This window comes from Macadamia integrifolia, unplaced genomic scaffold (assembly GCF_013358625.1).
Source record: "Macadamia integrifolia cultivar HAES 741 unplaced genomic scaffold, SCU_Mint_v3 scaffold885, whole genome shotgun sequence".
Taxonomy (NCBI): domain Eukaryota; kingdom Viridiplantae; phylum Streptophyta; class Magnoliopsida; order Proteales; family Proteaceae; genus Macadamia; species Macadamia integrifolia.
This window is the reverse complement of record NW_024870570.1, coordinates 285297-307673: the sequence shown is the minus strand read 5'-3', so window position 1 is coordinate 307673 and position 22377 is coordinate 285297. Positions and strand designations below refer to the sequence as shown.

The 22377-nt window shown below is 38.8% G+C and overlaps 1 protein-coding gene and 1 pseudogene across 1 annotated transcript in view; both read right to left on the bottom strand.

The window, feature by feature from the left end:
• Positions 1–222: 222 nt before the first annotated feature.
• LOC122070314 (protein SEEDLING PLASTID DEVELOPMENT 1) overlaps positions 223–22377 on the bottom strand; it is a 50583-nt gene continuing 28428 nt past the window's right edge. Inside the window, exons 4-9 of the mRNA XM_042634441.1 lie at positions 6625–6816; positions 3477–3634; positions 3115–3367; positions 1602–1778; positions 1395–1517; positions 223–660 (exon numbers count right to left, since the gene is read on the bottom strand). Of these exons, the coding sequence (XP_042490375.1) occupies positions 340–660; positions 1395–1517; positions 1602–1778; positions 3115–3367; positions 3477–3634; positions 6625–6816 (1224 nt within the window). The 3' untranslated portion in view covers positions 223–339. The remainder of the gene's footprint in view (positions 661–1394; positions 1518–1601; positions 1779–3114; positions 3368–3476; positions 3635–6624; positions 6817–22377) is intronic.
• On the bottom strand, positions 13321–13875 carry LOC122070313 (annotated as a pseudogene).

The following is a 22377-nucleotide window of genomic DNA, read 5'->3' as shown; positions in this document are numbered from 1 at the left end:
CTTTATGTACTTCCCTCTGCATAATTTTATTCCAAAAAGAAGAAAACCTTATCTTGATCCACGGCATGGTTCCATATTAACTGCTATACCTCCACATCTTTAAAATTAAAAGAATTCTAAGATGATGTTGATGGCAGACTCTTCCTCATTATCTGGCTAGTTTACATAAACTAATGCAGTAGACCCTGAAAAAAAGCCAATTTTGAGGTATTTTCTGTTTTCCATAATATCCATTTCCATCACATTCATCCATTTTTGTTTCAATACATACATGTATGTACATATTCACTCCAATGCATTGATATACATGGAAAAAATAATTTTATTATTTGTACCTGGTTAATCAGGGAGGAGAGGTAATCTGCCTACACTGTAGAAAGAACCGTTTATTTCACCAACTTGGATGCTAAAATCTTCTTCATCTTCATCCTCATTATCTGTCTCAATCTTGTCATGAACATGCCTACTCTCGTCGTCCATCTTAATCTGAAACGGAAGTATTCTCAGTCGTACATCTGGCTCCTTGCCGACTTTCTCCAATTGTAACTGGTACTTCTTAATGAGGTCCATCTGAAGAGACATAATGTGGGATGACCTTGCCAGTAGCTCCACAGGTTCCCCTTTCAGGATTACAACTTGCTCGATGGCTAATCGAGCCTCCTGCCAATGAAGATGAACTCTTAACGGGCTTAATGGATGCAAATTATAAGACTGCATTTGCCAGATGCAGCAATAAGGGTCATCATCTATGCATTGGCAAATGTAAAAGAACAGCACCATTAATGCAATAACGTAACATTTTTTGGTAAAAATGACCCTTTTCTTACCATCTACTAACCATGGCCTTGATATATCTTACTAAAATATTGAAGCTGCTTGAGACAATATTGAGACAAAGGACCAAAGGTACTTCACGCAAAAACTCGACAGTCAGGGTTAAATCAGAACCATGCAGAAGTAACTAGACAGCTTACTGCCATGGAAAAGGAAAGGAGTGACTGTTCCTCCTCTCATACCATCGACATTTATTTCCATTTGCTGTCAAAATCATGACATCGTGGACCATCTTCATCAGACACAAAGAGTTTTAAGAACGGATCAAAAAGCAAAAGCCTGGGTCTTGTTCCCACTTGTTGATTTCATTTTTACGCCATTACTGTGGATCACATGGCTATCAAGAAGAAAGCAAGGAGTTGTAGCTTCCATCTGTAGCATAGGGAAAAAGAGGGAAACATAGATTTGGTTAATTTGGCTCCAGGCTCTCACTTCCACGTGTCATGATTTGACAGGGGAAGATTGCAAATTTCATACTCTCATACAATTCCATATCAAGACTTAATCTGCTGCCCAAATGCTATTTAATCCAAATACTATTTAAAGTGATCCAATTTCACCTCTAGTGCGTCAATCTTATCAGACAAACCCATCTTTTCATCAGCTTTTAAACCCTTCAACCCAACTTCATGTTCATTCACCAATGCTTGCATTGCCTTCAGTATCTGCACCATTGAGGTTGTCTACAACAGAAGAAAAGAACTTAGTATTCAGATCATGATATTCAATTCATATTTGACAGTAGAAAAGCAACCAAGTACAATTACCTTCGTCACATAAATGGGAATGCCTTGAGATCTAACTGCAGCTTGAATTCGTGAGTTCTTCTTTAACTTGGACTGCAAGGCAAGCAGTGCATCTGCTGCGCTGATATTATTGGTTAATCCAATCACATGATCCACTTTCATCTGTTTGATCCCTTGTATAATGCTCGTCTCCGGGATCTGAATAACTGCTCAGCCAATGAGTTCCAAACTGACATTTTTGCTTTTATATTATGCATTAAATACCACAAGAAATAAGTCAAATATATATATATATATATTTTACTGGAATTATGGTTTTTTTTTTTTTTTTTTTGGGTAAATTCTGGAATTATGGTTTAAGAACATATGTTTTACCCCTCAATCAGTGCAGTACATAATTGGGTATAAATCTGACAAAACCAGGGATCTGTGTCTAAGATCAGTAGAGGTTTGCCCATATACAATCATAATTGTCAAAACCAGCCTTCCAAGCAGCTAGGAAAGCATTAGAAAAAAAAAGGTCCATAGAAGTCCGACTCCGAACTCCAAACAGCCAATACAAAACCTTTTCTCATATGCACCGGCACATCAATCAATAAACAAACACAGAAGCTTATTTGAACTTTTAAATGGTGCACATCCTGTCCCTCCATGCAACTATCAATATTAACATCAGTAATGCAATACCATGAGCCTGACAACAACAATTCGGAACACATATCTAAATGGTGTGGGCAGTGCCGCAGTGTGGCAGACCATTTTGTATGTGTGTAAAGAAAAAAGTCTTTTGCAAAACCTGCAGAAAGAAACCTTTCCTTCACGGCCCACCATTTTGAGCCACGTGGATATCTAAGTTGGTCAAAATAACCATTGAATGTGTAGCATATCCAATGCATTAGCCAAACATCAAGTTTCAGGTCCATCTCAACCATCTGGCCTAGCATGTATTAAACTTCTCCAATTGTATTTTAAGCCATTGAACCAAAATTGCCAAGATTGACTTTTCAACTGCTTCTCAGAGCTTTATAGTGCCATTTGGGAAAACATATTTGAGCCGAAACTTACCAGATGGACAGATAGCAATGCAGACATGTTACAAAATTAAAGTACGGAATAATCTGTGACAAGGCAGATGTTTAGGGGGTTTTAAGGAGCATTACTTTAAAGAGATGTGAAGGAAACATTTGTGATTATCCCAGTACACAACTTTTAAGTTATGCGTTGCAAAATTATTCAGTTCAAAGATGCAGTTAATAGAGGCACAATCTAAATGCAGGAAGCAATAAACAGACATTGGGATTGTCCAAAGTGCCATGAATTTTAGATGCGTCCTGCTATTAAGAGATTCAATTATAATGATTTTAGAACCCTTCATCGTCGAGAACGAGGTAGAGTGAACTGATTCAAGTGTGATAGAGTCACATCACCAGATTAGCTAAAGAATTTAGGACATGGTTAACAAAGTTTTGAGGACAAAACAAGATTCATAGAATAATATCTACTTTATCAAGATATTTCAAGGTCAGTATCTTACCCCATAGACATATAAATGAAGGGGCAAATCATCGTTGCAAGAACTGTCTTCCAAGTTTGCAGGAAGCTCATAAGTAGTGAACTCATTGAAGCTGCTTTGTTCTTCATTCATCTCTGGAATGTCATTGATCATGACTTCATTTTTCTCCAGGGAGGAAACGTCAATGAGAGGTTCCTTCTCAACAGTTAGTGTATCATGTCCCAAGTCATTGGAATTTAATTTGCGAACTTCAAACTTTGGAGACCAACCTTCATCAAACCATCAAACAGATCAATAATGTATCTCAGAATATAGAAACAGCCAATGAATTGAAGTTATTTTAAAGAAGAAGAAGACATTAGAGGAGTAAAGAAAATGCCTGAAAGATAGCATCCACGGTCGCTTCAAGACTACGGTGAACTCGCAACTCAGACTTGGATATAATCTCTACACCAGAAGTAAACGTCGAGGGTCCTTTCCGCTCTAGCACTGTCTTTTGGACGCCTCTCCTGCTAGCCTCTTCATCACCTAGTGTCACACTCTTGAACACATGCACAAAATTAACTGAACAAGATGAAAGAAATCTATGGTTTTACCTAAATCAACTTCACGCAATTAAAAAGTAGAATCACTTCCTATAATCTGAGTAAAGAATAAATAAATCCCAAAAATATTATCCAAGGGACAGAAGAGTTGGCAATGGACTTTGTTGGGGTGACACTAAAGATGTCCTGTTAATTACACCCATCTCCAAAGTTATTATGAAGGGATTTGGGAGTTAGTTTCCTTAAGATTTAAATCTATGAAGTCATGAAAGGCCTATTTAATTCAATTAAAAAGGGGCGAAAATATGTTTAGCAGACATATGTATAGCTCTATATTTTGATTAATAAAAATAAAATCTCATAACGGGGACCAACACCAAGAAGATAAAATGTTTTACGCTCAAATCCAGAATAAAATGATTCTGGTGAAAATTTTACTTCAGTCTCATGGAAGGATCCTTTAAGAGAAAAATCAACTGGCTTCCAATGGTCATACAGCCCAGCTCGTTTCAGGTTTGTCAAAGAGATTTTCTAACTGACTAATTTCTGACCACCATCTACAAGTCTGGTGCCAGTACAGTACTCACTCGCTTGAAGGATTCAAAAATGTCTGGTGTCTTCATATGGTCAGCAGATGACCGTCTCTTGGAGAATTCAGAAAGGTCTATGTTGGGTCAAACTGTTAGTCTCAAGTTCTTCCTTTTCAATCTACTCTAATTTTCTTGGATAATTTTAGAAAGTTGAAACTGCCACTTTAAGATTGTCAATTAATGATTTTAGACAAGGCTTAACCTGAGCTGCTGGATTGGACTTCCATTACTTGAGAATTACCATGCCTCGTTAGAATCCCAACTTCATAACTGTAGGTGGAGCTCTGAACTCCTATCGATCTTGGGAATAAATCAGAGAGATAACACAACAAACTCCCATGATTCCCAATTTACACCACCCGATCCAATGTCGATGGCTGGATGGCAGTTAGGGTTCTCAAAGAACTAAACAGACACTTCTCATTTCCATCTGATTCCAATATCTGTAGTCGCATCTATTCTCAAATTCCACTTTGTAAAATCAAGGATGCTCATGATCTGATTGGGCAGTGTTTTAGTTAGAACACTCTTTTTTTTCTCTTTCAAGTAATGCAGTCTAACCACTTACGCTTTTCTCGTTGACTTCTCAATCATGTATCTTCTCAGTTCCAATGGTTTTCTTTCCCACTTTTTCGTTTATTATGACAGTAAAAATTTCACGATTCCAGTATAATTTCAACCTGGAAGCATTTATCTGACAAATTTTCAGTCCAAGAGGAACACCACATTCCATGATAGGGATAACAAAGAGTTTTTGTTCCAACAGCATATCAAAAGTTTTCACATGCAAAATTTAGATACAAATAAAAATATGCAGATTTTTCAGAAGATTTTTTCAATCCCATTTTTATTGGATTCCAACAAAGCCTGTGAATTTTTAGGTGGTAAAAACTTTGAAAAACTTCGGCTTGGAAATTTTCCACTCTTTATTTACCAGGAAACAAACACAGGGCCAGCGTGGAATGTACAAGAAAATGATGTAAACAAAAATATAAAAATGTCAAAAGAGATGAAGAAAGATGAATCTATTTTCTTTGAAATAATGAAATCAAAAGTAAGTCACCATCAACTACGTGTGGTAGCATTTAAGTAATTGAATGGGACTCTAATTAAACTGTTGGTTACAAGCCATGTCAGAGGAGCATGGAGATACTTCCACTTAGTTAGGAAAGCTAGATCTTTATGATCAGAAAAGAATTCTTATTTTGTATGGAAGATGCAATCAGCTAAATCATTAGCAGATGAGTTGGCCAAGTTAGGGGTCACTAGAGAGTCACTGTATCTGGACCCCTAACCTGTTGTGTAGTCCCCCTTGTGCAATCTTAGCCCTAAAGGGCTCTTGGTGGTTTTCATGGACTATAGAATTTTATTTGTCATCCTTCATCTTCAATAAAATTCTGTTATCTAATATAGGTAAGGTATAAAAGAAACTCGCTTATTATTGAGCCACACACTGCCCCCTCCCCAGCGCCAGAGCCCAAAAAAGAAACCACTTGCTTTAATTGTTGGTTTTTTACTAAGAAATAACAGTACAAGTCATTTTGTTTTCACAAAGTGTAGGGAAATTCAATGCAAAAATCCTTTCTTCTTTTTTTTTTTTCCCTTCCCTGTTTTTTATTCTGCAACTTGAAAGGATTACCTCCTTCTCCTCCCCCTCCCCTAACTTTCTAAGCACTCTCATGGGTTGTAAGACATGTACAGATTTTCTGATATGTGAGCTTTGATACAGTATACATAAGCCAACATTTAGCAAGCATATTAATGAGAGTTGCAGAAAGGAAAATTGCAATACTTTATACCAGAATGTTAGAAAATAACAAGTACAATTTGGAACCAATCACGTATTTCAGAAGCTTGGTCAAAACAGAGTGAGAAAAAAAAATTAAAAATAAAAATGTAAATCTGTCCATCGAAGCCCATTTATTTCCTTCCATGGAATGATGAAAATAAGAAATTTGATCCTTCCATCAGTCACAATATCGTCAACAATTGCAGGAATTGGAACACAAGCCAGTGATATATGTATTCTTTTTCCAATTTATATTGGCAATCTTATTCACCATTATAGGTTAAATTTAGTGTCATATCATCTGTAGAATCTCTTAAGAATTTGTGTTAAAATTCAGTTTCTACAATAGCAAATTGCTGAATCGCCCCCCCCCCCAATATAAATTGCACATCTAGTTTTACAAAGCTTCAAGATTTCCGTTTTTAACATCTGACATTCATTAATAAAGAAACATAAAAATTATAATAATCTAAAAATATCTGAATTCACATGAAGTTAAATTTCCAAATGTCTGCACAATGGGGTTTAAAATCTGCAATTCCATGAGTGTTCCTATCAGCAGCTAAAAGGTTAAATACATATCTCAAAATTGTTATACTCGTTTTACCTGTATCCCTCCAACAAGCATCTCCAGAGAAGGATTCACAATTAGATTCTCTATTGTTACTCCATGAGCAGTGGCAACTAACTGTATCCCACGCTGTGCAATCGTGCTCGCAGCTATTGCTTCAAGTTTTGTACCAATTTCATCAATGACAATTACTTGGGGCATATGATTTTCTACAGCCTCAATCAACACCTGGATAGTAATAATATAAAAAGAAAATGTAACAAAAATGGCTCAAAATTAGAAAACAATGTAAATTCAGACAATTTTAAATAGGATTAGTAGACATTTCAACAAGACATCCTCAGGCATAGTTTGTGAGCAGGGATCCCAAATGAAGAAAGCATATAAAGAGATTAGGGATCATCTATGCTGTATTTATATATTCCCAGTTACCATTTAACTTTAACATCCGCATTAAAACCAAGACAATGTGTTACCAATTTAATTGTGATAAAATAACTAAAATAGAAAAGAAAACAAAGTGGGCTGACACCTTAGATCAATAAAAAATAAAAAAATAAAAATAAAAATAAAACTTAGCCAAATCATTTCTTAAGTAGTAAAGTATCCTACCCAAAAAGTGAATACAATTGTGCATTAGTATTTGATGTCATAATATGATGCCCTGCTACAATTAATCTTGCCCATAAAAATTTCTCCCAGATAAGAGATGGCACACCCAAATAATCAAGGGAAACAAATTAGGCAATTTTCACTTTTAGGGTTACAACATTGGGGAACGCGCAAATTATTTTTTTTTTACTGATAAAAGAAAACATTATAACCTAAAGTGGAGAACATGTTTCTTACAACAAAGAATTGCAAGAAAGAAAAAACATCACACACAATGACAAACCTTTTACATGGTTGAAGTGTGTTGGTAGGTCTCACCATGTGGCAGTCATCCACCAATTTTAACATTTCCTTTTTGCATTTTATGGACTTGGTGTTTGAATTATGTGACATGCCTGGTTGACATTCATGGTTGCATTTATGGTGTGGCTTCATATTTGAATTCTGTGATATGTCCGGTCATAGTTGCATTTATGGTGTGGCTCTGTTTTTTGGCTATTTGTGCCCTGTCGACCAGAAAAAAAAATACACAAAAACAAAACAAAATTCATGCAAACACCACGGGAAGGCGATAAGACAAAGATGGCACAACACAAAAGTGGTGCAGAAGTTAATGCATGTGGAAACAGGTACAAGGAGGTATGGCGCAGCTGCGGAAATGTAGAAAATGTGAGATACCAGAAGTCAATTGACAGCAACTCAGCAAGTAGGACCCACATATGATTGTGACACCTCTATATAAAGGGAGAGAGGGGACAGTTTAGAGACAGTACAGACACCCCTGACCTCTTGTTTAGTTATTTCTGAGAGAAATTAGAGAGATACATTTTGTAGAGTGTAGTGAGAGTATTAATTTGGGTGCAACTAGATTAAGGGTATTTAGAAAGTGACTGCCCACCATCATTTTCTCTTGATCTCATAACACCAACTATCAATGCTGTCATAAAAAACTAGGATCAAAGCTTATCAGAGTTTGGTTGGAGTTTCAAAGATGTTGGAGAAATACAAAATCAAGAAATTTGACGGTAAAATCAGTTTCAGTTTATGGCGCATTAAGATGATTGGTTCAACTGGCCTTTCAAAAGGCACTTTAGGGAAAGGTAGGTGACTGAAACAATGTCCATCAAAGCAAAGAAAAGACTGATGAAAGGTATGCAATGCAATTCACCTAAGACTAGCCAACAAGGTGTTGCGCAATGTTGTAGAGGAAGACATGGTGGCAAAGCTATGGTTGAAGCTCAAAAGCCTGTACATGACACTCCCCCCCAACCCAATAGGTTGTGCATGAAACAGAGTCACAACACCCTTCGAAGTAAGGAAGGTATGCCCATTAAGGAGCATTATGAATTCAATAGAATCATTATGGATATAAGGAATATCGATATTAGAATTGAAGACAAGGACCAAACCCTTATTTTATTGTGTTATTTACCTCCTTCCTATGAACTTTTTTTACAATAATGCTCCATGGAAAAGATACCATTAGTATGAAAGAGGTTAAAATTTCATCAAAAACTCTAGGGAGTCAAGAAAAGAAGTGTTAAGGAATAATGGAGATGAAATGTGAAAAAAAGGGCTCTAAAATAAGCCAATTCAGATCTAATCACGTTGTTGAATGTTATTGTCACAAGAAGGGGCACATTAAGTGGAATTTGTCAAAAACTTAAAAATAAGCAAAAGGATGGATACAGCGATAATTCTTCTATTGTTGCTGAAGTCGTGGAAGAAAATTCCCTAGATGCCGAAAACATCCTTTCAGTAGCTGTTAATGATTTGCGCTCAAGTAATGAATGGATACTAGATTCAAGGTGTTCCTATCATATGCATCCTAATAGCTAATGGTCTGCCACCTATCAGTCCACTAATGGTGGTACCATCTTACTGGATAATATTATGTCCTATAAAACTGAGGGAATAGGAACAAACCAAATCAAGATGCATGACAGTAGTATCAATATTTTGACTCACACGATCCAGATTTAAGGGAAGAATTTGATTTTTTTCGGTACTCTTTACTCTAATGGTTGTAAGTATTTAGCAAAAGGTGGAGTTTTAAGAGTTTTGAAAGGTGCTGTCATTGTGATGAAAGGAAAGAGAAAGAGTGACCTTTATTTTTGGCAGGATAGTTCCACGACAGATTTTTAAGGTTCAAGAGCATTTTTATGTAATAAGAGGTTGTCGGAGATCCTGAATCTTCTCAGTGGGATGGTTACCAATTTTTTTGGGTAAAAATTCATGTGTATTAAAAAGAAAAAAAATAGGAGAAACAAGATAAACGCTGGGTCCAGAAGGACACCAGATACAAGATTACAAAAAAAGGAGGAGAATTAATCTTGGGCTCCTTTCCTCACCTTCGGCATTGCATCAACAAGGAAAAGGGGCCACAACTCCACAAAACATAGCTAATAGAATCTATATTTTGGCCTACTTTCAGTATCCCATCTAATCTCATCCATCATTGAACGAGGAAAAGACGGAGAAGAGACGTTTGATCTAATTCGAGCAGCCCTTTTAGCCAAGTAATCTGCAATTGGGTTTGCCTCTCGATAGCAATGAGTTAGTTTCCATTGAATGCTGGAAAGATATGGCCAAAGAGAGCTCCAGTCTTGCAATAAACACCATGGTAATTTTTTTGAATAAACTGCCAGTGTCACTGCAAATGAATCAGTCTCAATCCATAACCTTTCGATCCCCAACTGCTTTGCCGCTTTAATTCCTTGAATCAGGCCTTGAAACTTTGCTTCGTAGTTATTTCTAACTCCCAAGTAAGATCCAAAGGAGGAGACTACTCTTCCATTTGAATCTCGAATAAGCCCATCCGCCGCTGCTCGTCCTGGGTTCCCGAGGGAACAACCATCAATATTTAGTTTCAGCCACATTGGAGGAGGAGCGCACCAGATTATTTCAAGAATTCCTGTAGCTTTTCTATTACGCAGGGAAATTCCTATCATTCGAGCACAAATCAGATCTACCACTAATACTCTATTATCTAAAGAGATTGGAAAAAGGTCTCGAATAGCAGCAAAATTTGACGCAAGATAAGTTCTGCCCTTATCCCTTGTCCTTGAAACCTTCTTGAATTTCGCTGCTGCCACAGGAAAAGAGGAATAAGAATAAATCCAGCTGCCCAGGCCTGCTTAACTGGCACCATTTTGCCTTTAGCTCTCCACCATTGGAACATCTCATGAACAGAGGCATGATGGATCCAGCGAATATTGAAGATTGAAGCAAATGAGACCCAAATCTCCTTAGCATAATTACACTCCAAAAATAAGTGTTGCATTGATTCAACTGCTTCAAGACACAACTCACATCTGGAGGCTAAGCAAACACCCTTCTTTTTTACCATCTCATCAATAGATAAAATACCCTGCATCAATTTCCAGCCAAATGAAGCTTGACGAGGCAGAACACCACTATTCCAGACACTGGAACCAAGGCACCTTTGGGTTCTTTCTTCTGATCTCCTCCCAAGCAGATTTTATAGTGAAATTCCCCAACAAGGAGGGACTCCAACAGCACCTATCTTCAGCCTGGAAAGCAGGAATATCAATAGATCTCACCTTGTTAAATATGGATCTCAGATTCTCAGAGACAACCAGTGGCAGATTCCAATGAGAATTTATGAAAAAAATCCTTCACATATCTCTCTTGGGAAGAGAGAAGGATCCACTCCCAATCTCTCCTCAATAGACCATCCATCAACCCATCTATCCTTCAAGAACAAAATCTTTTCTCCATTACCAATGACCCACATTTCCTTACTAGCCACAAAGTTCCACAATTTTTTAATTCCTGGCCAAACAGATGAAGATTTATAAAATTTTCTCATCTCACCAGTTTTAGTTAGAAATCTTGCTTTGAAAAAACTCCCCATGGCTGACTTCTTATGCTTAATCTGCCACACAATTTTGCTAAGAAAAACCATATTCACATCCCGAGATCTTCTAATTCCCAACCCACCTTCCTCCTTGGGTTTGCAAACCGAATCCCATTTCATAGTAATTTTTTTTGCAGAATCCACGTCCCCAGACCATGTAAAAAAATTCTCATCCACCTCTCCATGAGAACCACCAAAGATGAGGGCCACTAATAGATTGCAAAATTATGAAGCGGGATGCTAGCTATCACCGAGTTCATCAATTACACCCTTCCCGCCATGAGTAATTTGCCCGTCCAACCAAAAAGCCTTCATTTAATTGTATCCACTAAAGGAAGGAAAGGATCCCTTCTTACCCTTCCTTTGAATAGCTCCACTCCCAGATATTTTGTTGGGAAATTACAGCTGGGAATCCCCAATACCTGAGAGATCCGCTATCTTCTTGCTGCTGGATTTTCCCATAAAAGACTTTACTTTTCTCTAAGCTTATATGCTGACCCGAAAAAGCTTGATATTTTTGGGAGGAACAAATTCAGATTTCTCACACACCTAATTGATCCATTTATGAAGATAAAAATATCATCAACAAAAAGCAGATAGGATGGAATTTTTACCCCACGTGGCCCTGCCAAGGTCTTGATTTCATTTGAATCAATGAGCTTCTGAATTCCTCTACAAAGAACTTCTGCCAATATGAATAATAGAGGGGAGAGCGGATCACCTTGCCGAAGCCCACAATACACATTAAAGAAGCTAACAGGTCCACCATTTAGCTAGATAGAAAGGCGAGTAAATGACAGAGTATTTCTAAGAAGAAGAGGAGCACATGTCTTACTCTCCTTGAGCTAGTGTCGACAGCACTTGAAACTTGAGAGCCCCTTTGGGGGCCGTTGTGCAGAAGACTAAGGCACCGTTTGATAACGTTTCTACTGTTTCTGTGTCTAAAAACAGCAGAAACGGCTTTTCACATTTCTAGAAACAAAAATGGATTTTTTAGTGTTTGATAAACCTATTTCTCGAAATGTTTTTGGCAGACATAATGCCACTAAAAAACCCATTAGTATCATCGAATGCCCAAAAGGGAGAGAAGGTTAGGTTGCCTCTTTTTAGGTTTAAATAGTTGAGAGATTTATTAGGCACAATAGCCTTTTTTTCTCTCAAATTTGTTTCTAGAAACAACAAAACAAGTCGGACTTGTTTCGTCAAAGTTGTTTCTAGAATTATAAATAGGCATAAATTTTGATTTATGTTTCTAGAAACAGATGAAACAAAACAACTTTATCGAACGTTTTTTAGGTTGTTTCTCCGTTTCTGGGAACAAGAAAACGCAGAAACGGTAGAAATGGAACATTATCAAATGGTGCCTAAATCAAAGGTTTGTATGCAGTAACGGAAGGTGAAAATTTGTTGGTAGGTCCCGCCATATGGGCAGCCATCCACCAACGTTAATATCCCTTTTTTTACTTTCATTGGGTGCATGTTTGAATTTTATGATTGGGAAATTTTCTTGTACCACCCCTAAAAATCCCCATAACTTGGAGTGACACCCAAAAATGAAAATAATATTCAGTATACACCTCACTTTCATAAAATTATTTGTAAAAAACCCATTCTGTTAGGATTAGGACGTTAAGCGATGATATCATCAGTCATTTATTGTCTAAATGGCCAATCTACCCTTACGAGTATGTAAATTTACCATAATTTCCTTTGCCTCAATTAGTAAAGCAGAGTTTGGGCACTAAAATTTCCCAAAATCCCTAACCTCTGCTCTGACTGGAAAGTGAAATCCCTAAGCTCTACTCGGAGTGATAACTGAAATCGACTTACTCTACCCATATGTGGTCTCACTTTGCCTTCTTGAAATAATTGTTAAGGATACATTGCAAATGGAAAACAAAGACCCAACCTTGTAAAATTAATAAATAGGAACGTATAAATGGGAAGCTTTCGCCTTCAATCTTGAATAATGGAAATGGAAATAATGACACCATAAGGCATTTCTGATGGAAAGGTCAATCTGTGTTTTTAAAAGAATAAAATTGTTAAGAATGATCCACCCACCATGAATTTGTTACTGGGGCGTCTGGCTACTATATACCATTTAGATTATCATAAAACTATTGATCTGCTTAGGTTTCTTTCACAGTGAAAATGTACTTAGTGGAACTCAAAAAATCAAATTAATGAGACAGGAGAGAATATACAATCAAGTAACGGCTGAGCAATCATACCTAATTTCACTTCCATTTGGTGTAAAATTTTTCATCACTCCATAACAGCATCCTCTGCAACGGTACTTGAACGTTCCTCTCCTTCAAATGCAAATGCCTCGGCACAATTCGTTTCTCCAGGATGAAGGCAAAATACTACGGGAACTCCTTCAGTTCTTGGATATCTCTCTCCATCTCTTTCACCAAATACTTAAACTTGGGCCTCATATTATTCTCGATATTGTACCCAAAAATTGTAGGTAGACGAGAACAAGCCCTAGAAGATTCCTCATGGGAAGACCCTAAACTCTGCAAAAACTTAATCTTCGCTTCAAGTTTCTCGACCTAAGTGTTCAGCAAATGAGCATTGAGGGAGGCAGGCAAATTAAGCTTCTCCAGCCCCAATTCTCTGAGGAAGAGAAGTGTGCGTCTCAGGCATAAGTCGACGTGGGAGAGGAGGATTCCAGGACACCGGAGAATCAAACCACATGATTCGGCAGGAGAGGCTCCAATGTCGGTGGCCAAGAAGTCAAAGACAAGAGTGAAATAGGTTTTGGTTTGGAAGAAGTAAAACTGGGCTCTTTTTTAGAGTTTAAGTATGAGGGAAAAAAGGTCATTTCTCGCTTTCAGTTAACGGTGTTACAAATTAGGCGTGCGGTGGATATTATTTTCATTTTTGGGGGTCACTCCAAGTTATGGGGATTTTTAGGGGTGGTACAAGAAAATTTCCCTTTATGATTTTATGTTGTGGCTATTTGTTGCTTGCTCACAAAAAAAAACACTCACGGAAACACCACACGGAGGCAATGCAGAAGACAATACAACACGATGTAAAAATGGAATAGAAGATAATGCAAATGGACAAGTGTTGACGGCGGTGCGGCACAGATGCAAAAACATGAACAATACGAGATACCAAAAGTCAACTTTGACAGCAAGTGGGACCCCATATAACAATAACACCTCCTGACACCTCTATATAAAGGGGAGAGAGAGGAAAGTTTAGGGAGAGTAAAGACTCTTGCTCTTTCGTTTAATTTGTGTGTGAGCAGAAATTAGAAAGAGACATTTTGTAGAGTAGTGAGAGAGAGTACTCATTTGGGAGTAATTGGATCTTGGGTATTTAGAGAGTGAACAGCCATGATTTGTACATTTCACAATACATGGTGAATTTTTTATCGTGTTTTCACCTATGGACGTAGGCCAAAGGCCGAAACACGTATATCTTTGTCTTGTTTGTGTGTATGTCTTATGTTTGTGCATTTTACCATCATTTTATGTTTGTGCGTTTTACCATCATTTTCTTTTGATCTCTTAAATTCCACAATCAATCCTGTCATAAGAAAAAGGATATCATTACAGGTAACCATTTTTCAAGGACCAACATAAAGGATCAAATTGTCTCTATTGAAACCAGTTCAGATTACCATTGAGTATCCCAACAAGGAGGATAGGATGATCCATAATGGATCAATCCAATCTTGCCAATAAATTGAATGATCTACCATAATTAATAAGTAAAAGATACTACTAACACAAAATTGTGATGTCTGGTCAACCAACTACAGTTCTGTTCGGAAAAAACAAACTCTTTCCCTCCTGTGCAAATTAATGGAGATACAGAACAAATAAGTAACACTCATACAACTGAAACTACACAGCCTTTTCCCAACTAAATGGGATGGGCCACATGGATCCTTTTTCTTGATTCAACTCTATTCAAGCCATACTTGTTAGTTGTTACTCGTCCTTAGCTATGCATGTCTTTCCTCACCACTTTTCCAAGAGTCATTTTAGCCTTACGGCCCTTACCCCTGGCTCTTTTAGCTCTTTCAGCTCTTTCAATCTAAATCAAATTACCCTCCATACAGGAGCATTCAAAGGCCTCCGTTGCACCGTTTGTGCCACCTTAAACACCTTTCTCGCAACTTATCAAGTATGAGCAGCACTACTCCTGATTAGCTTTAATTTGTTCACTCTTTATTTTATATTTTCTATTTTTACCACTCATCCATATCAACATCCTAATTTCATCTACACTCAATTTGTTCATATGTTGTTTCTTCACTACCCAAATCAGCTCCATATATCATTGTTGGCCTTATATGATTATCCAATATTTTTTTATTTTTTTTTGGGTGAAAATTCATTTACAATGGGAGAAGGGAGGGGGGAAGAAAAAACAAAGCCCCTTGGGGAAAAGAAGCAAACATGAGTGAGGGGAAAAATCCCACAAGGGGGGGGGGACTAGAGAATGGACCGAGGGAGACCCTAGGAGACAACAATGAGCCTCCTTCGGTAATCTCTAACCGGCCTGTGAGGAAGCATATGGATATTAGTGCTAACATAAAAAAAGATGGCATCCCAAATCATGTCAATAGAACAAGAGTAGGAGGTCCATCTTCTAAGATTTTGCTCCATCCAAATGTGGTTAATGGCAGTGCAGAAGGCAAGTTTACCTGCGGAGTCATAAATAAGATATAGCAAAAGTCATATCAACCCAAATCCACTCATGAGTAAAGGTGAGAAGTCTTTTCCTACTAGGCCAACAGGATTTAAGGATTCTTTAGTAGACAGAGGAAGAGAATGGGCATCCGAAAAAAAGGTGATCAGAGTCTTCCAACTTGTTCCAGCAAAGATAACAAGCTGGGGGGGCATGGATGTGACAGGAAAAAAGATGGGTGGGAAGGCAGTAAGAGAGGGCTCTCAAGCAATAAATCTATAACGAGGGATGTAACCCTTGAACCAAAAAATCGTATGCCAAGGGGCGAGGGGATTGTGGGTAGGAACAAAATCCCAAGCTGAGGAGAAGCTAAATGAGACACTGGGCAAGAGGGACCGAATGCTTTATTACCTCTTCCATGATGACCTAGAGGGAGGGGGGAAGGGTAATGTAGACTAGGATAGGGGTCTAACCAAGTCTCAACTGTAAGAACTTTTAATCAAAGAACAACCACCCAAATACCAAATAATCCAATCAACAAAAATAATGGTAAAACTGAATAAATAAACAAAATCAGCCCTATTGATCTCAGAGTTTCTGAGTTTCTGTGACTGACTAGGGATTAGGAAATCAGTGGCTTAATGCTTCAATATCAGAGACTGAACCAGAGAAAACAAATACCAAAATTAAAGCACCAACAGTTAGAGCAATCGAACCAAAGTTCAGGGCAGAAGTGGGACAGAACAGAGATCGACCAGATTAGAGAGATTTAATATATCAGACAATCCCCTAGCCTTATTACTCTAAAATTGGACTCGAATCTTCCTCTCAGTGGGGGTAACACTCGACCAGAAATTCAAAGCCATCAGATGGCTGGTTTCTTAGAACAGTACAGGTCGGTGGGGGGAAATCTGGGACTCTTAAAACCCAGAAATTGCAAGGAGTTCAGACCACTTACCTGAGATGCTGAAGGAGATTAATAACAAGAAAACCATAAATAATGAAGATCCACTCAGGCTTCCCACCGCAGAGTGTCGACCAGATCAAACACCAGTCCCAAAACCTTGATCAAACCCAAGGGTGTCTCAACAAAGACATAGCGGCAGGAGCAAGCTTGTTTTTTTGTTTCATAAAATCTTGGTGCTTAATGGGAGCCCTCTCCTTTATTTATAACAATGATGGAGGGGGGTTTACAAATAGGAAACTAAATAAAAGACAACTCCTCTAGTTTCCAATTCTGAAAATAAAAAACTAGGAAACTAACTTTTGACTGAATTTAGAAACTAATTAATGACTTAAATTAGAAACTAAATTAACAACTAATTAACCCTCATCAAGGCCCAAATCATGGGCCAATAGACTAGGCTTGGTCGACCCATCTCAGCCACTATGGTCGACCCCTTTCTTCCTCCTTGAGTAAGTCTTCAATGCTGCATCAACTCTCCCCGGCTTGAAAACATTCGTCTCCGATGAATGGGTAAGGGACAAGTAGCGCTCATACAAATTGGGATCAAGTCTCTTGAAGTCATCAGCATGGATCCAAGTACAGTCACTACGGGGACAGCCCTTCCACTTGACAAGGAAAGTGTGATAGCCTGTACCACGACAGGTAGTCTTGTAGTTATCATCCAAGACATCTTCAATGATATCAGTAGTAGGCGGCTTCAGTTGGAGCAGCCTCAACATTTGCTCCGTGTCTCCATCATCCGAATGGTGCCCAACATAAAGGTGAAGATCAGCCACATTAAACACATTGCTTATGGTCATATCATCAGGCAACTCAAGAACATAAGCATTAGGTCCTATACGTTTCAGCACCTTATAGGGACCCATATTCCGTGGGTGGAGTTTAATATTAACACCAGTTTGGAACCGTTCAGGATTGACACGTATCATCACCATGTCCTCGGGTTTGAACTCCGCATAACGCCGATGACGATCAGCTGAAGCCTTATAAACCTCATTATTCAAGGCAATACGTCGTCAAACGTTGGCATGCACCTCAGTAATATGGCGTAAAAACTCATCAGCCTCAATGCTAACTCGAGCTTGGGGTGGGAGTGACATAAGATCAATAAGTCACTTAGGTTGAACTCCAAGCAAGATCTCAAAAGGAGTACAACCCGTTGTCCTATTCACTGAACTATTGTAGGCAAACTTAGCAATATCGAGGATGGAAGGCCATGTCTTCTCATAATCTTGAACCAAACATCTCAACAGATTTCCCAAGCTTCGGTTCACTACCTCTGTCTGTCTGTCAGTCTGTGGATGAAATGCAATTGAAAAGTTCAGCTTTGTATTTGTTTTCATCCACAATGTCTTCCAAAAATAACTCATGAACTTAACATCACGGTTAGACAATACTAGTGGGCAGCCCATGTAGTCGTACTACCTCCTTGAAGAAGAGCTTTGCAACCTGATAAGCATCAAAAGTCTTGCGACAAGGTATGAAATGGGCCATCATAGAGAAACGATCCACAACCACCATAATGGAATCATATCGCTCTCTAGTAGGGGTAGTCCAAGAATAAAATCCATGCTAACATCAAGCCATGTTGCATGAGGAACATGTAGTGGAGAGTATAAACCTGTGTTTTGTTTTTCGCCTTTTGCTAACTGACATACATAGCATCTTTTGATCACATGATCGATATCCTTTGCAATGCATGGCCAATAGTATCGATATGTCACCTGTGCAAGAGTCTTATCCTTCCCAAAATGTCTACCCAATCCTCCTCTATGTAACTCCGTTATGATGTGATGATGTAGGGAAGAGTTTGTAATGCATAGTCGTGTGCCAAAGAATAAGTACCCATCATGAATGGAGTACTTTAGGTTCTATCCACCCTGTTGCAACTCTGCACATACAGTGCTGAAATCAGGATCAAATGTGTGCTCTCCTCGTATCTGATCAATGTTAATAACATGTGCTGAAAATGTATTAAGTGTGAGCACTTTCCAGCTAAGTGCATCAGCCACTATGTTCACTTTTCCCGCCTTGTATTTCATAGCAAATATGAACTCCTGCAAGTAAGCTACCCATTTGGCATGCCGGTGGCTAATCAACTTCTAAGAGTGAAGGTGCTTCAATGCCTCATGATCAGTATATAGAATAAACTCCTTACCAATGAGGTAGTGTCTCCAATGGCGTAGCACTTGGACGACTGTATATAGCTCCAGATCATAAGTCGAATAGCGCTTCTTGGCTTTATTCAATTTCACGCTATAGAAAGCGATGGGGTGTCCTCCTTGCATCAACACTTCTCCTAACCCAACATATGAAGAATCCATAGCTACTTCGAATACTGTGTCAAAATCTGGTAGGCGTAGGATTGGTGCCTCTGTCATCTTCCTCTTTACAAGAGCGAAGGCTTTGATTGTTGTAACTGTCCATTCAAACTTCCCTTTACTTGCCTTTATGCATTAAGTGACAGGTGCCATAACTGCACTAAAATTCCGAATGAATCTCCTATAGAAGGAAGCCAAACCATGGATTACAGACTTCTGTTAATGTCTTTGGTATAGGCCAATCAGTGATGCTCTTGATCTTCTCCGGATCAGCTTTAAGTCTTTTATATGACACTATGAATTCAATGAATACAACCTTGGGCAGCATAAAGGAACACTTCTTGAGATTGATGTATAGCTTCTCTGCACGGAGTACTCTCAAGACTTGCCTCAAGTGATCCATATGCTCTTATTGGTTCGTACTGTAAATCAAAATATCGTCAAAGTAAACAACCAAAAAGCGACCAATAAAAGGATGAAGTACCTGTGTCTTAACTCGTATGAAGGTGCTAGATGCATTGGTCAAACCGAAAGGCATGACTTTCCACTCGTACAAGCCATCATTGGTCTTGAAGGCGATCTTCCACTCATCCCCAGAACGGATACGAATCTGATGGTAGCCACTCCTCAGATCTAATTTGGAGAAGACCTTTGCCCCAGACTACATATCCAACATGTCATTGAGTCGTGGTATAGAAATCTATACTTGACTGTTATTTTGTTGATAGCACAGTTGTCCACACAAATACGCTAAGACCATCCTTCTTCGGCGTGAGTAAAGTTGGTACCGCACAAGGACTCAAACTCTCCTCAATAAAGCCCTTTTGTAATAGCCCATCCACTTGCCATTTCAGCTGGGCATGTTCAGTAGGACTGAGTCTGTAGGCGGGTAGGTTAGGTAAAACCGAACCAAGTACCAAGTCAATAGCATGTTGTATGTCGCGCATGGGAGGTAGCTAATCTGGAAGATCATCAGGGACTAAGTCAGAAAAATCAGATAAGAGCTCTTTAATAGGTGCACTATGCATTACCTCAGGTTGGGGAGTGACTTCTCGAGTAACAAGAGCCATAACCATTCCTATTTCATGACTTGTGCATATGAATTGCTTATGGGGAATAACTAACAACTCTTTCATAGGCATAGAAACCACTTTCTTCTCAATGTCAATGTCCTTCTGATTTCCCCTTAGAGATCTTTGTCGCCAGATTTCAGCCGGCACATTTACTGGATAGAAAGTTGTAGGAACACCTTTCCATATGAATGTATACAGATTTTTCTTCCCTCCAACCATAGCATCATTGTCATACATCCAGGGACGACCAAACAATACATCTTTGAATTTCATTGAAATCACATCACACCAAACTTTCTCTTCATACAGGTAAGGCTTCAAAGGAACTGAGCACCGTTTGTTCACCTCTAAGGTATTTCCACTCAGCAATGATACCTTATAAGGTTGAGGATGTGGGTCAAACTTCAATGTTGCTCTCTTCAGAAAGGCTTCTGAGACAACATTGACACAGCTACCACTGTCTATTATCACCTGACAAGTATGCTTTCCAGAATTCATACGGTTATAGAAAATACAGTTACGCCGCCAATCTTATCCGTTGGTTTCAGCCACCAAAATGCGAGTAACAATATGTATGCCATGAGTGTCATCATCATTGGTGTCTTCCAGCTCATAGTTATACCCACCATCATCATCATCATCTTCCAAGGGGTAGGAATAAAGAGTTGATTCCTCTTCCCTATTGGAGTCTTCAATTTCAGCCACTGTGTTAACCCTCTGCTTATATGGGAAAGATTTAGCAAAGTTTCCTACCTCTTGACAATGAAAACATTGTACCTTGTTGTTGCCTATCATAGGTGTCTTTCCTTTGTAATCAGCCCGTGGGGGAAAAGTGGCCTTTGGGGGTGCTGAACTACTAGGTTTAGTGGCTGGAAAATTTTTCTTGACCTCCCCAGCTTGAAAACCAAACCTTCTACCTGTTGTGTTTTGAGCTCCTCTGCTCGTAAGGCCTTGTCAAAGCAATCCCTCACTGAGTACACATCAACAACACCAATTCCCCTATTGATTTCAGCTCGCAATCCCAGTTGAAACCGAGAAAGTAATTGCCTCTCATTCTCCCTAATGCCTATGCGAGAATAAAGTGTATCAAATCTGTTCATATACTCTGCAACAATCATAGTCCCCTAACGAAGAGAGTTCAGCTAGTCTTGTATGCGAGCTCTAAAGTTACGTGGCAAGTACTTTTCAAATAGTTCAAGCTTCATCTCCTCCCAAATAGTAGGCTCTCTACCACGGTCTTCCAACTCTTGCTCATAGGTTCTCAACCAATCACGAGCAGCCTCAACTAGCTTAGCACGAGCTAGTTTAATCTTTCGTTCCTCAGGTAGGTCATAATAGTCAAAATAGTAATCCAATACAGCTACCCAATCATAGAACAATTGGGGGTCATGTCTACCGTCAAACTCCTCCAAATCGAGTTTAACCTTCTGTGAATCTCCTGAGTACCTCTGGTATGTGGGACGTTCAGTCTCAAAGTAACCCCTTATGTGTTCTTCAAAAGTAGGTTGCACTACCGGAACCCTCTGTGGTCCTCTCAGATTAGGGTTAGGTCTCTTGTTAGCCAACTGAGCAACTAAGTTCAATGGGGCTTCCACTTCAGGTGGTACATGAGTGTCATAGGTAGGTTTCTATGGTTGGGTCTCCACAGCCAACATCCTTGCACCAAGAGTTTGTTGTTCAGCCCTCATAGCTTGTTGATCAATCCTCACAACCTATAACATCTCCACAATAAAAGATATAGAAGCCTTCATCTCAGTCATAGGGTTGTTCTCAGCCATGCTCTGATACCACTTAACGTAGACTAGGATAGGGGTCCAACCAAGTCTCAACTGCAGGAACTTTTAATCAAAGAACAACCACCAAATACCAAATAATTCAATCAACAAAAATAATGGTAGCATTGAATAAATAAACAAAATCAGCCCTATCGATCTTCGAGTTTCTGAGTTTCTAAGTTTCTGTGACCGACTAGGGATTAGGAAATCAGTGGCTTAATGCTTCAATATCAGAGACAGAACCAAAGAAAACAATTACCAAAATCAAAGCACCAACAGTTAGAGTAATAGAACCAAAGTTCAGGGCAGAAGTGGGACAGAACAGAGATCGACCAAATTGGAGAGATTTAATATATCAGACAATCCCCAAGCTTGATTACTCTAAAATTGGAATTGATTCTTCCTCTCAGCAGGGGTAACACTCGACCAGAAATTCAAAGCCCTCAGATGGCTGGTTTCTTAGAGCAGTACAGGTCGGTGGGGGGAAATCTGGGACTCTTAAAAC